The following is a 17,498-nucleotide window of genomic DNA, read 5'->3' as shown; positions in this document are numbered from 1 at the left end:
TAGAGGTGATGGTGCTTCATATATAAAGAGAAGTACAAAGTATTCGTTGGAGTTTTGGATGATTGTCCATGGTCTTTATTTAGAATTGAAAATATGTCATTCATATGTTATTGTTAGACAAAAGCTAGGAGGATTAAGCTTCCATGAATTCTGATGTGACTTGTGCTTTTTCACTTTTTGCTTTCTCAACAACTGTACGGTCTTGCCTTTTTAGTCAAGGACATTACGTTTTGTACTTTGGTACTTTTTTCTCATTTTCTCATGTACGAGGATGAATAGTAAACAAAAGTTCATCATCTCTTCTGCTTTATTTATCCTCTAACATAAATTCATCCTTTTTTTTTTCCAGCATTATTTGTCTTCTGACATAAATTCATATACTCTTCAGTATTATTTATCCTCTTTCATAGATGTCATATTTTCATCCTCAACTTGTTTATCCTCTAACATAGAGGCCATATTTAAAATGTGTAAAATACTTCATCTGATCAAGAAGATGAACCTTTTTTCTAAATTTGATACGCTCAAGAGCACATATTAGATAACATATATAATCATAATCTCTTAAACAATTTTGTTATCATTAAAACTTTATTTGAGAGATATTTTGTCTCAACAGTTATATAATATCAATTATTCATTTTTTCACTTTATCAACTTTTCAATTTAGAAAAGCAAAATTCCTGAACTACATCTCACAAATACAAGAGTGTAAGAGACAAGAAAAAAATCAAATATAAACTTAAAATATTTATTATTGGTGTATCTTGTAACGAAAAACTGAAAATTATATATATAATTTTGACATCTCTCTTCTTTTTTTATACTAAGCAGTATATGACTTTTTTTCTTCAAGATTCTTGGATTTAAACCAAGACACAACATTCTTTAATTATAATGTAGATTCAAACATAACTTTAAATTTAAATTTAGAATAAAAAATGTTTGCTAAGGACAAATTTATACATAACAATATTTAATTGAAATTAGTATTTGTTTGTTACTTTTGGAATTCGCCTTATATTATAGTATAGAAATATAGATATCATCGAACGAGTTAGATGCTTTGAAGAATTACCACAAAATATGTCAAAAGAAGAATGATAATGTGATTTTCATTAAAAAAATTACTGTTTATATTTTCAATGAATTTTTTGACTCACTGATTTAATATTTTCAATGATTAATCATCCTAGTTTACGACAAAAGGAAATTTTAAATATTTTCATAACAAATAGGGATTTATGAGCAAAAGAGAGATGCTCCAGATTATTTAATTAAAAAAAAATATTGTTTATAAATTGGGTGTCATCAAACATTTACATAAAAAAAAATTTTTTAAAATGACAATATCAAAATCTGTAAGACCTAACTGAAGATGTCAATATTATTAGGTTTAATATTATGTTTTGGATTCGAAAAGACCTAACTGAAGATATTAATATTATTAGGTTTAATATTATGTTTTGGATTCAAATTCAAAATCTTACGATTGTTTGTGAATTTATTTACTATATATTTTCTCTATAAACAAAAGAAAAATGACAATACCAACAATAAATTTTCATGCAAATGTACAAAAATAGAGATCTATTCCCAAAAAAGATGGATTCTTGAATTAGATAAATACAGGAAGTATTTTCTTTTAGTTCAAAAAGATAGTTGAAATTGTCACATAATGTTTAAACTTATGCTTGAATTTGTATTATGTATTACAATATAACAAAATAGAACCCAAATTCTATATTTGTGACTCACAAAAAATTATAACACCCAATGCACACTATCTTCTACTTTTATTCTATTTTATTTCTTTAATATGCAATATAAATTTTTTCACTTGCCCATCAGAGTACAATTATTCCATAAGTTATGTAATTTTTGCTTTAATTTATCACTCAATGACTCATCTAATTACTCGTTTAAACTTTCATTTCAATAATTCATACAAAAAGAAACAAAACATATAATATTTTCAAAGTATGATAATGCAAGTTCGACTACATACAGATATCAAGATCTATATGTTATTTTTCAATTACTCTCTTGCACATTCTCAGTTCAAGCAATGATAACGATATTATGAAGTGCAACCAAATTACACTTATTTGTGTGACACATTCTCAATTCACAAATACTTCAATAATATTGTTCATCTGTTGTCAATTATTGTTCAAGATTGTGTACTATTGTATACGAGGTGAGTTTTTTTTCCTATAATGTTGAATGTGTCTCTTATAGCATTTTCATTTTATTTTTATAATTAAAAAAACACAAATTATAATCGAAACAACAAAAATGAATATTATTAAATATTTAGAAATGAATAACTTCTAACCATTTTACTATTTACTCAAAACTTTTTATGTGTTAAACATCCACAAACTTTTTTTGCCTATAATGTTTTGCAACTCACTCTTGAAATAGTCAAACTTTTCTTTTCATTTTACATTCTAAATATTTAGACGAAACAATAGTCAAAGTAATTGAAATTGTTCCCCATCTAAAATACTATAACTATAAAATTTAGTTACATTATGTATTGAATTTTTCATTTGACTTGACAATTTTGTGTAACTAACATTTTTATTATGTAAAGAAATATTATTATTATCTAAGATTTTTGAACCTTAAGAAATTTCTATTTAGCTTTGTAGTGTTATTTCCATATATATAACCTATATTTGCATACGTAAATAATTGTTTCAATATTTTGAATGTTATTATGAACATTGTTATTAACAAACTATTAGGAATGAATGTTATAATAAACCCAAATATCATTTTGTGTATGCTTAGATTGACACTAAGATTGACATAATTACGATGAACATACTCAATTGAAAATGTCAAAAAATAAATAAATTTATAAATTTAATGTTTCAAAACTATTATAAATTATATAAAATGAAGAACATATTATAGTTAAATGTACAACTTTAATAATAAAATAATGCATAATTATTTAACAAATATATTATTATAAGTAACACTTCAATGAAATCAAAAAATTTGAATAAACCAATTTCACATTTAAATAATATTAAAGACAAGAATTGCATCTCTAAAGTTGTAAAATCTTATGAATAGATTCATATTTTAATATGTTTTGCATGAATTGTATTAGTTAACAATATTTTACTTTTTTTCTTTGTATTAAAACAAATCTAGCTTATATATAACTATTCAAAAATATATTACCCAATAGACACATAAACACTTAGTATATTCTACTCTAAAACAAAATAATATTAATTTTTCATTACATATTATTATTATTATTATTATTATTATTATTTTATACTCACTAATATATTAAATTGACTTAATTTTAATTTTAATCCTTTTATTTTTACTGATTCACGAAATTGATCTCCTATTTTAAAAGTCGACAATTATAGTTATTTCTTCATATTTTTTAACTAAAAAATAGCGACTTGACATGCTTTAAATAATGTGTCATATAATATTAGAATAACACCCATAAAATTAAAATAATTAATTATTTTAATTAATAACATAATTAATCCATTTAGATAATTTTATATCATAAAATTGTATTTTACGTTATTTAAAATATATCAAATCGTTATTTTTAATTTAAAAATATGAGAAAAACTAAAATTATTGATTTTTAAAATAGAAGATTGATTTTATAAATCGATAGAAATAAACAGATTAAAATTATAATTCTATAATTAAATCTATTAATGTATAGTGTACAACACGCATGTTAGCATATAGTATATCTTATTTCCTCGCTTCCCTGTAAAAATCCTAAAACTACAATTATAAACTTTTGATTGCCACATGTTGAAAGGAATTCTCACGGCAGTTTCAAACGCGTGCTAAAACGAAATAGAATCACGTAAATTCCATAAAAGAAATAATAAATTTCTATTTTTAGTAATAATCACAATTTTTGTTAAAAAGTCTTTTTTTATTCAACAAAGCCATTTTTTCTTCGGCATTAAAGTCTTAGAAATTATTTTTTATGCAAGAGAAATAAAGAACTACAAATGACAATGACTATTTTTAAATGTCTGACAGTTTAGTTTTTTAGACATCTTCTACAAATATATAGTTTTCTTCTATAAGCTTGAGAACCATCATATAGGTAGTTCTGCCTTAAAAAGTAAAATGTAGTTCTGGTTGTCAATTTGCATACTCGTCAAATATTTGCATTATTACTCAATAGAAAATAAATGTATTAAATACAAGGAAATATCTTACCAAATGTTTTAGTAACTAAAGATTGGTCGAAAGAGTTGAATACTCAAATGACTTTTAAAAAAAAAAGTGGGACAATGTTACAACATCCAAGGAGGACAATGAGGGTTTCATTAAAAAAATATAAAAATTTGACTTTGTAATTTCAATAATTCTAAAAAATATTATAAAATAATCATTAATCTTATTTTAATTAACAATAATTTTTTCCTTTTACAATTATAAAAATATTATCTACAACTAAAATTAATTACCACAATAAAAATATTTAACAACAATGGTTTATTATTTAAAATATTTTTTGTTAGGCTAAATTACATTCGTGGTCCTTTAACTTAATTTCAGGTAACGTTTTAGTCTTTTATCTTTTTTTTTCCCGCTTGGTCCTTTATTTTAATTTTAAGTGACAATTTGATATTTTATGTTTTAAAATTTCAACAATGATATCCTTTTTTATACAAAAATTCAAAAAAAAATTCAATCAAAACTCATAAAATTAATTATATTATTCAATATAATACAAATTTCATCAAATTCGTAACGCAAATCTTCAAATAAACTCATATTTTCATACTTTATTTGATATTTTTATGAATAAAGGACTAAATCGGAAAGAAAAAAAAAGATAAATGACTAAAGCGTTACCTGAAATTAAGTTAAGGGACCACGAATGTAATTTAGCCTTTTTGTTATCTACTTGCAAATATTTTCACGACAAACAAATTTAAAAAATTATTATTGTTAAGAGTGTTAAACACTCCAAATTATTTAAATAATAATGCAAACAAGATTCTTCATGCAAATATTTTTCACATAAAAAATTATGAAATTTATATTAAAAAATAAATAAAATGTTGTTCAATGTTAAGCTTCAAAACTCAACATACAATGTACCCAAGAAAAAAAACACAATATGTAAGAAGAATGAGGAACACGTTGTCTCCATGAAAATGGTATTTTAATGATTTGCGAAAGGAAACTTTTATTACTTATTCAATGAAATTTCAATTTTGGTTACAAGTCAATTTTTTACTACATCAGGCGCATGGTCATTTTTCATCTGCAATAAATTAATGGAAATCCAAACAAATTTTATCACTATGGAACAAAATAAATAGTAATACCAAAAGCCTTGTAAAAAACTAATAATATATAATCATAACATAAAAAATAATACTAATATATAAACTTAATAATAAATAATAATATTAATAAGATTAAACCTAACTAATGTATATAAAGAATTACTTTTATTAGGTAAATTTGGTGAATGTCTGGTATTTTTATTATTCATGAAACTTATGTGGTGAATAGTTTTTATTTATCTATTTTTGACTTGTTAAAAAAAAATTATAAAGAATTACTATCGACGCTAATGCAATGCAAGTGATTAGTAAATAGCGTCGATAAGTATCGTTAGTTTTAAATAATTGAGTTCTATTTTTATTCATAAAAAATGTTCATAGAATTAACTAATAAAAAAAATGAGCATTGGATTGTTTTCACTAAGCATCTTCTCTCAATATATAGGAGAGGTTCTCCATTCAATTTTAAATACAAAAAACCAACACAACGTAGCTATCACCTTTGTTGTTAACTCTTGTGTTGTTTTTTTATCATAATTCTTCATACTTATAAAACTTGCATAACATCTTTTCTCATTTCAATCTCTCACAGCTTCAAGAAGAAGAAAAACCATGGCTTTTTCTAGTTCCTTCCTTAAGCCAAACCATTCTTTTCTTCAATGCCACAAATACAAATCTCCAATTCCTCTTGGTTGCAGAAACCAGGTTGGTAAATCACATGCACATGTATTAAAAATATATATCATTTTTAATTATAATTGGTCATCATTTTTATGTAAAAGACTGAATTTTTCATTGATATGCAATGATGGGTGATATTTATGTGTGATTGTGTTTTTTTGTTGTTGTTAGTTCTGTGTGATGGCTTCATCAAGCAGTAACACAAGTGATGGAGAAAGGACAATTATAAGGAAAGAGAAAGATGAGTGGAAGATTAATTTCTCAGCTCAGAAACCAGTAACACCATTATTGGATACAGTTAATCATCCAATTCATATGAAGAGTCTATCCACAAAGGTTTGAACCCTTTAAAACTTGTAACACGTTTATATGAATAGTTTGTTTCCCAATTAATTACCAACATGGTTTTGATCCCTGACTAGTGAATATGGAAAAACATATATTGAGACTGATCAACCCCTTAAATGGATACTAGTTATCTTGAGGGATTAGTCTCGGCAGTTGCACAAAGATCCCTTAGTTTACAAAAAAAATATTACATAATTGGTTTTGTTGAATTTGCTTTTCTATGAATTTTGGTGGTTTTGTGTATATGATTATGTGTTGTATGTTTTAGGATTTGGAACAATTGGCAGCAGAATTAAGGGCTGACATTGTACACAGTGTGTCAAACACTGGTGGGCATCTTAGCTCAAGTTTGGGAGTGGTGGAGTTAGCAGTTGCCCTACATCATGTTTTCAACACCCCTGATGATAAGATCATATGGGATGTTGGCCATCAGGTTAGACTTTGATCCTCTTATTTCACCTTGTATGTTGAGAAATTTTCTTTTGGTAGCAAAATTTTAGGTTCTTGCTTCTCTTTATATGTTTTTCCTTTATAATTAGTGTTTTGAATTGCAGTCTGCAACTACAATTACAACGGTAATTTTAAGATTTTAAAAATATTCGCATTTGCATCATGATTGAAAATTTTGACCGATCAGCGGCATTTATGATATGTCCATAACTATTTGTGGTTTCAAGAATCGTAATGTAGTTTCAATTGTGGTAAGTCGAGATAAGCATTTATTCACATACTCACTTGATCTCGGTCATCTGATCTCAATAGGACCACGTGTATTTCAACTTTTCTAAATTGGTCCAAAATATGAAGTTAGAACACGGAAAGTCCGATCATGTTATGATCCACAGACGTGCGATTGCACGACTGTGAGGCAATTGATTTCCTAATTTATGATATTCTCACCCATGTGCTAACAAATGTGACAATAAATTGTGTCACCAAATCATATCCATTAATACTTTCGTTATACTTAATTTCGCCTACACTACATATAGCCTTCAAAATTTGACCATTTTAATTAAATGTTTTTGTTTTGTGTAAAAGGGTCTAAGAACAAATAAACAAATTGCAGGCATATCCACACAAGATTCTCACAGGTAGAAGGTCAAGGATGCACACCATTAGGAAAACATCAGGACTAGCAGGTTTTCCAAAAAGGGATGAGAGTGCTCATGATGCTTTTGGTGTAGGGCACAGTTCTACAAGTATATCAGCTGGTCTTGGTAAAATTCTTGAATCTTAAGACCAATACATTCACTTCAAAAGTATACTCTCCGAAAAAACAGTTTATATGTCATCAGAAAGTATACTTCTAGACCAAAATACAATTTTTTTCTCCGTGTGGAAGTATACTTCTGGACACAGGTGTGCTTTCATATATGAACAACTTTTCAGTTTTTACAATAAAAATATGTTGTGAATAGGCATGGCAGTTGCAAGGGATCTATTGGGAAAGAACAACAGTGTGATTTCAGTGATAGGAGATGGAGCAATGACTGCAGGACAAGCTTATGAAGCCATGAACAATGCAGGATTCCTTGATGCTAACTTGATAGTTATTCTTAATGACAACAAACAAGTTTCTTTACCAACTGCAACACTTGATGGCCCTGCAACACCAGTTGGAGCTCTTAGTAGTACTTTAAGCAAAATTCAAGCAAGCACTCAAATCCGAAAACTTCGAGAAGTTGCTAAAGTAAGTCCCTTATACTTGTCTATATTATTCGCAAATTTAAATAATCTTTTGGAATCTGACTCTAATTTTATCGGCTGAAGAGCTTCACAAAGCAAATAGGAGGACATACACACCAAGTTGCATCAAAAGTTGATAAGTATGCAAGAGGTATGATCAGTGCTTCTGGCTCTACAATCTTTGAGGAGCTTGGTTTATACTACATTGGTCCGGTGGATGGTCATAACATTGAAGATTTGGTTACCATACTTGAGAAAGTTAAATCAATGCCAGCACCAGGTCCAGTTTTGATTCATGTTGTGACAGAAAAAGGAAAAGGATATCCACCGGCTGAAGCAGCTTCCGATAAAATGCACGGTGAGAAAGTGATTTGATTGTTTTTCAAAATCTGAAATCTTAACAATATCATGAAGAGAACAAATTTTTAAGGATGCTCATATTTTCTCAAAATTTTCAGGTGTTGTCAAATTTGATCCTAAAACAGGTCACCAATTCAAGCCAAAACCCACAACACTTGCATACACACAATACTTTGCTGAATCTTTGATAAAGGAAGCTGAAATAGATAATAAGATAGTAGCAATTCATGCAGCAATGGGTGGTGGAACTGGCCTAAATTATTTCCAGAAAAAGTTTCCTGACCGATGTTTCGATGTCGGGATAGCCGAACAACATGCTGTTACATTTGCAGCAGGGTTAGCTGCTGAAGGCCTCAAGCCATTTTGTGCTATTTATTCGTCATTCCTTCAACGCGGATACGATCAGGTAAGACAATAACACTGTTTTTAGACACATCAGCATCATAACAGTCACGTAGACATTTTTAACAATGTCAAACGAAAATATAAAAAATGGAAAAACCATGCACAATTAATAAAATTAAAGGACCGAATAATGTATTTTGCCTATTTTCTATGTTTGCTTACTTACAATTAACTATCACAAAAAACAACCTTAACATCACTTTGCTTTATACTTTGGAATGAAGGTGGTCCATGATGTTGATCTTCAAAAGCTACCGGTCCGATTTGCGATAGATAGAGCTGGTTTAGTGGGTGCAGATGGACCAACTCATTGTGGAGCATTTGATATCACTTACATGGCTTGCTTGCCAAACATGGTTGTCATGGCTCCATCTGATGAAACTGAATTGATGCACATGGTTGCAACTGCAGCAGCTATAAATGACAGACCAAGCTGCTTTAGATTTCCAAGAGGCAATGGAATTGGAAGCAATCTTCCTCTCAATAACAAAGGAACCCCCCTTGAGGTTAGCATACATAACTAAAAAGCTAATAAATTTTGTTATTTCTGATTGAATTATTTATCTTTCTCCAGCAGGAGTAGTTAGCCAACCGAATTGAAAGTTTTTTGTCTTGTTATGCAGATAGGAAAAGGAAGAATTCTGAGAGAAGGAAGCAGAATTGCAATTTTGGGATTCGGTTGTATAGTTCAACAATGTCAGGAAGCAGCAGAAATGCTTAAAACATTGGGAGTTTATGCAACAATTGCTGATGCTAGGTTTTGCAAACCTTTGGATACTGATCTAATTAGGCTACTAGCTAGAGAGCATGAAATACTCATCACAGTTGAAGAGGGTTCTATTGGAGGTTTTGGATCACATGTTTCACAGTTCTTAAGCTTAGCTGGTATCCTTGATGGACCACTTAAGGTAAAACACCTTCCTCTATGGAAGACTCACTATCTTTTTCAACGGGAATATAGATTTAAGTGATTAATGAATTTCAATTAAGGATGAATCCAAGTTTGAACCTTGGCTGGAACAATCTCTAGCCAGACTTTACTTACTTATCAGTCGAATTCTAGATTATTAGGGTTTATTTTCCATGTAAAACTGAGGGTTACTTTCCTTTCCAATCGGTGGTTAAATTTTAGATTACTCGAGTCCGAACCCTGTCTAGAACAATCTTTAACAAGACTTACTTATCAGTCGAACTCTGAATTACCGGGGTTCATTATCCCTGAAACTGGAGGGTCACTCTCCTTTCCATTATTTCATTAAATTATTTTTCCTCTTGAATGTTCCTATGTTCCTTTGTGCAGTACTAATTCATTTCTGAATTTACCTGCAGTTGAGATCAATGATGCTTCCTGATAGGTACATTGAACATGGATCACCTAATGATCAGATGGATGAAGCTGGTCTTTCATCAAAGCATATTGCTGCCACAGTTTTATCTCTTTTGGAAATGCCAAAAGAAGCTCTTTTGTTCAAATGAAAGCAAAATCTTGAAACTCAGAAGTGTTCAGTTAGAATTGTGGTTGAGATGAAGTTGTAAATAACTACATAGTAGCATTGTTGGACTAGTTATATGATCTGAGTCATATTTTTTTAGTGGCAGAAGCAAGAATCACAAGTGACTCAAAACATGATTTTATTCTTGCAAAAGGAAGCAACTAAAAAGGCATTCTTTACAGTGTATTATATCAATTGGCCGGGTCCGAAAAAAAGTTATTAATAAATATTACATTTATTTTAATCGTATAAGTTATATATCGTAATATTCATAGAATTTAATTTGTATGTTTTATGCTACGCTATCAGCCTATGTATCACAAACACCACGCAAGGCACAAAAATCATGACAGCCTAAAAAGTAAAAATTAATCTGCAACACTCACTTAAACGGTAAGCAAAACAATTTAGATTAGTCACTTCAAATTAAAATTATTTAGTGGTGATACCGACTATTAAATTCATTCACTTTATTTTTAAATAATTATAAATATAATGAAATTATTTATTTTTATCTATATCTATATATATCTATCTATATCGTTAAATATTGGCTCAATAAATTTGAGAGCTCATGAGTTACCTGGCCTTGTACCATCAACTCACTAAACCAGTCAGTCCAGCTAGTTTGTGCACTAAACAAGCCAACACCAGCTAGGCTGATACGGAGACCGACTGCAAGCTCTAGCCAGTCAACTGAGCTAGCTGAATGACACTTAGAGTTGGTCAGTTAGTTGAGACAATCTGTAATTTTCAATGACTAATGTATAAAGTCTTGCACATATAATTTAAAAAATTAACTGATTCATTCATAAGCATTTTGTAATAGAGAAGATCGAGAGAAATCAAACACTTGTGAGGGGAAAACACAAGGGAATAATGATTATAAATTGTTCACAAAAGTATCATTTTATATATTTTATCAATTTGGGATCATTATATTCGAGGGACATCATACACTAAATATGAGTATTTCTTTGAACAGAAATTCAAACTAAAGTTGACCACACTGTAGGAGTTTAGTCTCTTCCACTAGACCTAACTCCAGAGTACTTTTTTAGCCTATTCGTTATTTAAAATAACGATAATATACTTTTTAAATAACTATTGTATTAATTTACAATTTTCAAACTTTAATGTAATTGTATTTATGTTTAATGCAACTTTTGTTCTCGAGATGTCAGATTAGTGATAAGTATTTGATATTATAATATTAAAGGACCAAGTTCAAATCTTATATTGAATAGTTCTAAAATAAGCTTTGGTACCGTCATTATTAATAATAAGTTTCCCTTCTCCAATTTAAAAACATTCAATTTACTGATAAATTTATAGTCAATCAAATAATAATTTTAAATTCAAATGAAAAACAATTGGTAAATACATTGAAACTGCCATTAAAGTTAAATTAAAAATATAATAAATTTATATATTAAATTCAAAATTTTAATGGATAAGTCTATTCCAACCAAATTTAACAACAATAATTTATCTTAAAAATATAAGAAGATAATTAGTTCTTATTAAAAGAACAATTCAATGTACCATTCAATTTAATTTATTTAAAGTAAAAATTATTGACTTTTGAATCTCTAATTTAAGAAACAAATGGCTAAAATATATTATGAAAGGACCAAGTTCAAATCTTATATTAAATATTTCTAAAATAATCTTTGGTATCACCGTTATTAATAATAATTTTTTCATTCTCCAATTTAAAAACATTCAATTTATCAATAAATTTATAGTCAATCAAATAATAATTTTAAATTTAAATTCAAATGAAAAAGAATTGATAAATACAGTTGAAACTGTCATTAAAGTTAAATTAAAAATATAAATTTATATATTAAATTTAAAATTTTAATGGATAAGTATATCCCAAATTAATTTAACAAAAATAATTTTTCTTAAAAATATAATAGGATAATTAGTTCTTATTAAAAGAACAATTCAATGTACCATTCAATTCAATTTATTTAGTGAAAAATTATTGACTTTTGAATTTCTAATTTAAGAAACAAATGGTTAAAACATATTATGGTTAATAACTTTACATATATTTAATATATATTTTGATGAATTTTTATTTTATAATTTAACTTGATATTGTATTACAAATAATAATCTTCCAATTTTATAAATATGTTTTATTTTACTGTATTTTTTGATACTTTTAATTTGAATAATTAAATTTTTAAATACAAATGATTAATATTTTCTATTCAAACTATAAAATGTTTGAAAATCAGGAAACGATACATAGTTATTACTTAAAATGACACAAATTTCAATTCAATCAAACATTTAATTTATAATGCAATTTATTAGAATGGATTAGTTATAGAAAATAATTTTATGATATACGGTTTAGATTTAAATATATAGAATATAAATAATATATTTTAATCGGTTATTAAATTTATTGTAAATATAGTAAAAGATATTGTGAGCTCAATTTAAAAAGGATCATAACTATGAGATACAAAATTTAATTGTAAGAATCAATGTGTAGCAATTTCAAAAATGCGTGTTAGAAAAAGTAAATGGTATCTATAGTTTATATTTTTATCTTTTTATTTAACCCGTTTATTTATCTTTAACATAATTTAACAAATTTATTTAATATATTATTTTTGGAAATCAAAATAAAAAAATATTTTAAACATTAATCATATCATAAAAATACTACCTATTCTTAACAATGTTTAGACAAAAATATTTGAAATATTTTATTTGAAATTTTACTTAAAGTTTTTTTTTAAAGAATACTGAATATATATACTGATACATGTAAAAAATGTTAATATTCCACTAATAAAAATTTGTCCAGTTAGTAAAGAGTTGACTCATATCTAAAATATCGTGAGACAGAAACTCATTTGATTTAAAAATAAAAATACTCGTAGTTTAGGTTTGAATGATATTTTTAAAAATATCCGATCGAATCCAATCTGAAAGAATGCAGTTTAAATTGGATCAATTTTTGGTTGTCCAAATTATAATTTACAAAATATTGATTAAATATTATTATTATTATTATTATTATTATTATTATTATTATTATTATTATTATTATTATTGTAAAGTTACATTAAAATAACAAATTTGAAATAAAATATAACATTTAATATATTAAAAACCATATTACAAAATAAAATTAATGGAATATGTTTGAAATATATGCTACAGTAAAAAATAATATTAAATCAAATAAATAAATATTATTAATAAAAATTAATACTAGCTAATAATAATAATAGGTTGATGTAATATCTAATACTAAAAAAATATTAAAATTGATATATGTGTGGGTTGATTTGGTTTAGTCCAATTTTAAAAATTGAATTTGAAATCTAATTTGCGCGGTCTTCATGAAAGAAATGTTTAGATCGAGTATCGGTTTGTTTTTTATCATGTGAACACCCCTATGTATTGCATTATTTTTTTAAAGATTGAAATGTTGACGAAACAATATATATATATATATATATATATATACTAATGAGGAAGAGAACGAGATAGATAGCTATTAGATATTTAAAAAATAGTTCTGCTATCAGTGACAAACCTTTTACTTATTAGATTTTTAAGATAAGGAAAAAGGATATATAGAAAGATGTAACATTATATAAAACCATCTTAGGGTTATTAAACCTGCTTAATTTGAGAAAACCTTTTTGTATCTTTTTCTTCCTAAATTAGTTTATGTTTCTCAAATTTTGTTTGCTCTTAAAAAAATTTAGCTTAAAAATATATATTTTTTATTAACTATTTTATTTCTTAACTTAAATCAGAGATAACACAATATAAATATTATAAAAATGTTAATTATAATGATCATTGGGAGACTGAAAGTTAAAATTAATAACAATTACATATATATAAAATATTATATATTTTAAAAAAAAAATTATAGAGTCAAGTAATTGAACTTAAGTGATTAATTAGTTTCTCTAAGAGTTCCATAAATCTAAGTGATTATTAGTATTAATATGTAATGTGTAGTAATTGTATTAATAGTAAATAGTAAATAGTAAATAGTAAAGTAGAAGATAAAAATGAAATGAAATTATTAGTAAATGGGTATTCTAGTCAAACCAAATCATAAACATTACTATATAAAGGTTGAGTCAACTAGATTGGTCAAATGAAACCAATTCACTTCTCTTCTCCATTATGAATAAGAGAAGAAAGAGAGAGAAACTTCTCCTTTCTCTGATTTACTTCAACTTTCATATTTGCATCAAACCTTCCAAACCCATAGAAGAAAAAATGCTAAAGAAGGGAGCTAAAGCTACTAGAAGGCTAAATGATTAGAAGCAAAATTCAATCCTTCTCTTTTTGCTCTCTCATTTAGCTTCAAACTTGGGCGAATTACTTCCCGCACCTTTAAGTGCAATTAAGATAGAGATTAGAATAGACTGTGGCAAAAAGTTGGTGATTAAAAGGAACCCAACCTTGGGTATTTTTATGGATATTCAATTGGAACAACTTCATGTTAGAAATCAATGTTAGAACATGTATTAGATGTGAGATTAATAGTTATATTGATTGGATATTGCATTGTGATTGATTTGTTGAAATATGTATGTCCTTGAGCATCAATTAATAGTGTGATGACTTATATATAAGATATTTGATAAAAATGTAGTTGATGTCCCCCAAGTCCCATATGCAATACCTTTGGTATTTAGACTATAATGTTTCTATAGAAATCATTTGGAGTTTATTTTTGTATAATTGGAAACTAAACTAAATTTCTGTTGAAATACATTTATTTCACTAAATTTAATTGAGAATCGATAGAGAAAAATGTGTCCCAAATTAGACTAAAGTTGTTGCACTATTTTTGAAATCTTTATGTATTGTTTTGACAAACTGTACTAATTGGAAAGTTAACTTGAAAATATAAGTTATATTCCTAAACTAGATATCATAAGTTTTTTAATGAGAGTAGTTTACTCAAATCAAATGTCGTTTAATATTTTAATTGAGTTGTCAAAGTCAAAGTAAATTATGTACACAGATTATCACATAGCTCAGTTAAAATAGATATAACAAGAGTTATATGAATCAATTTTGAGTAAAACCAATTGCATTGAAAAACTTACATGTAGTACTTTAGGCTAGGTTCTATGGGGTGTTTCAGATACATTAAGTACCTTAGTCTTATGTATAAGAAGTTAAAATGAATTATATAGATCATTATGCAAAGTACAATGTCAAATTAAAAAAAGAGATGTACTATATATATATATTTGAATACTTTTATAATAAAGTATTACATTAGAGCAGTGAGCAAAAATTTATTATAAATTCAACTCGCAGTGTAACTAGGATAATTGAGACGTTGATTATTGTCATTAGACAATTGGTTACAATGGACTAGGCTTTCTTGAATTGACTCACATCTGAAGAATGAATTATGCAACCTTTACAATTATATACAATATAAAAATAATTATGTATCATTATCAATTTATCCTAGCCACCTTAAGTCCAATTATGTAACGCAACCGTAGTTGAAGTTAATAAGTTAATAGGGTTATGTAATTGTTTTTATAATTCGTAAATTATAGAATTAAATAATTAAAGATTATGCATTTAGGTATCAAGAGTCAACCTATGTAAGTTCAGCTCGAACTCAGTGAGACGTAGTCTCATCATTTCTATTATTGTTGTTTTCAATTAAGCATGTAACCGATGATAAATGAAAAGGAAAATCAACTTAGAAGAATTATGTAGAAGTTTAGTGGATGTTGTATTAGACATGACATTGTCGAGTTTTATGTTTTATTTCATCTAAACTTATGTATTAAGTTATATGTTGGACAAATTATGTTGTCAACATGTAGACTTGATTATGCAGTACATTAATATATCATCATATACTATATTATAGATTATTAACATATGATAAAATTTTAGTTAAGGATGAATTATTTGGAAGAATCCGAATTCGAATGTTAGTCGGAACAATTTTTGGCCATACTCGATTTACCTTTTGATCGAACTTTGGATTACTAGGGTCTTATTCCTCTAAGAACTAAAGAGTTGAAACCAAAAAATAAATTTATTGTTTTTAATGTTGTAGTGCCCCAATTTTGTATGACCAATTAAAAATTTCTAAAAATAAGTCATATGTTTAATTTTAATATTTGCCATAAAAAAATTCCTAGTTACCTCATTCTTGGTTCCATTTGGTTTTGGTTACCTCTGCCTCTGATTTTGGTACTGGTTCTAGTTCCCTCTGCCTCTAGTTCTGGTTCTTGGTTCCCTCTGGTTCTGGTTCTAGTTCTTGTTTTCTCTGGTTGTCTATTTTTTTTTTTTTTGAAGCATTAACACTTCTTTCCATCTTTCCAGCCTCCTTACTAGCCTTCTTACTTTTCACCTTTTATTGCAACTGTAATTTTTCCTTATATACACACAATTAAAAAAGTACATTGTCTCCTTTTTTCCTAATACGTTTTTAGATTTTACCACGTATACAAGCAATAAAAAAAGTGCATCTTCTCTTTTATAAATTTACCTTAGCAAATCCAGTTTTTCTGCAAAAAACAAGCAATAAATCATAGCTCAATTTTATATCACGGATACAAAGATTCATCATTTTAATCTATAAATTGATATAAAAAAAATCAAATAAGGGGGGCTTCTTTTCATTTTTAGACTAGTAAGATTTTTTGTTAGCAAGTGATTTGAAACATGAAATGAGTTACAGAAGAACACACTAAATCAAAAAAGAGCAAATACCAATTAGAGCAAACAAATGAGGACAGCGAATACTCAGCTTATGTGTGGTAACAGTTTCTAAACTCATCTTAAACACTTTTGTACTCAATATCTTTTTTTTTTCTTTCTTTCTTCGTCAACATTTTTTTTCAAACCATTTTATTGCAACACAAATACATTTTTTTAAAAGCAATCAACACATCCACATTTTCTACTCAAGAACTACGTAGCTTTGATTTCTCAATCACATAGAGAGATATGTAGGAACAAGATCACACTTTTGTCAAACACAATAGCAAAACTTTTTTTTTTCTCTTTATTTTTAGCCGACTTTTGTTTCAAAATTATCTTCATAAAAACACAATTTATATCAATATTTAATAATAAAGAGAAATCGATATATTAAGTAAACATAAATTGCGGACTATTAATTACCGATAGCCGTTTCTAACAGATGTTGTAAGGTGCTAAT

General features: G+C 26.9%; 1 protein-coding gene across 1 annotated transcript; it reads left to right on the top strand.

Annotated features, from left to right (window-relative positions):
- Nucleotides 1-5,780: 5,780 nt before the first annotated feature.
- On the top strand, nt 5,781-10,535 carry LOC101501120 (1-deoxy-D-xylulose-5-phosphate synthase 2, chloroplastic-like). The gene is made up of 10 exons (XM_004509650.4): nt 5,781-6,020; nt 6,168-6,332; nt 6,613-6,777; nt 7,414-7,564; nt 7,766-8,037; nt 8,118-8,391; nt 8,492-8,799; nt 9,023-9,304; nt 9,422-9,706; nt 10,128-10,535. Exons 1-10 carry the CDS (start codon nt 5,928-5,930, stop codon nt 10,272-10,274), a joined length of 2,142 nt encoding a protein of 713 aa, XP_004509707.1. The 5' UTR covers nt 5,781-5,927; the 3' UTR covers nt 10,275-10,535.
- Nucleotides 10,536-17,498: the final 6,963 nt, after the last annotated feature.

Source organism: Cicer arietinum, chromosome 7 (genome assembly GCF_000331145.2).
Source record: "Cicer arietinum cultivar CDC Frontier isolate Library 1 chromosome 7, Cicar.CDCFrontier_v2.0, whole genome shotgun sequence".
Lineage (NCBI taxonomy): Eukaryota > Viridiplantae > Streptophyta > Magnoliopsida > Fabales > Fabaceae > Cicer > Cicer arietinum.
The sequence above is the reverse complement of the archived record's forward strand: the minus strand, read 5'-3'. Positions and strand labels throughout refer to the sequence as shown.

Excerpts from the sequence above, each read along its gene's own strand:
- LOC101501120 (XM_004509650.4), top strand. The coding sequence starts at position 5,928 with ATGGCTTTTTCTAGTTCCTTCCTTAAGCCAAACCATTCTTTTCTTCAA. Across the intron at positions 6,333-6,612 it reads TGAAGAGTCTATCCACAAAG|GATTTGGAACAATTGGCAGC; the intron begins GTTTGAACCCTT and ends TGTATGTTTTAG. Across the intron at positions 9,707-10,127 it reads TCCTTGATGGACCACTTAAG|TTGAGATCAATGATGCTTCC; the intron begins GTAAAACACCTT and ends ATTTACCTGCAG.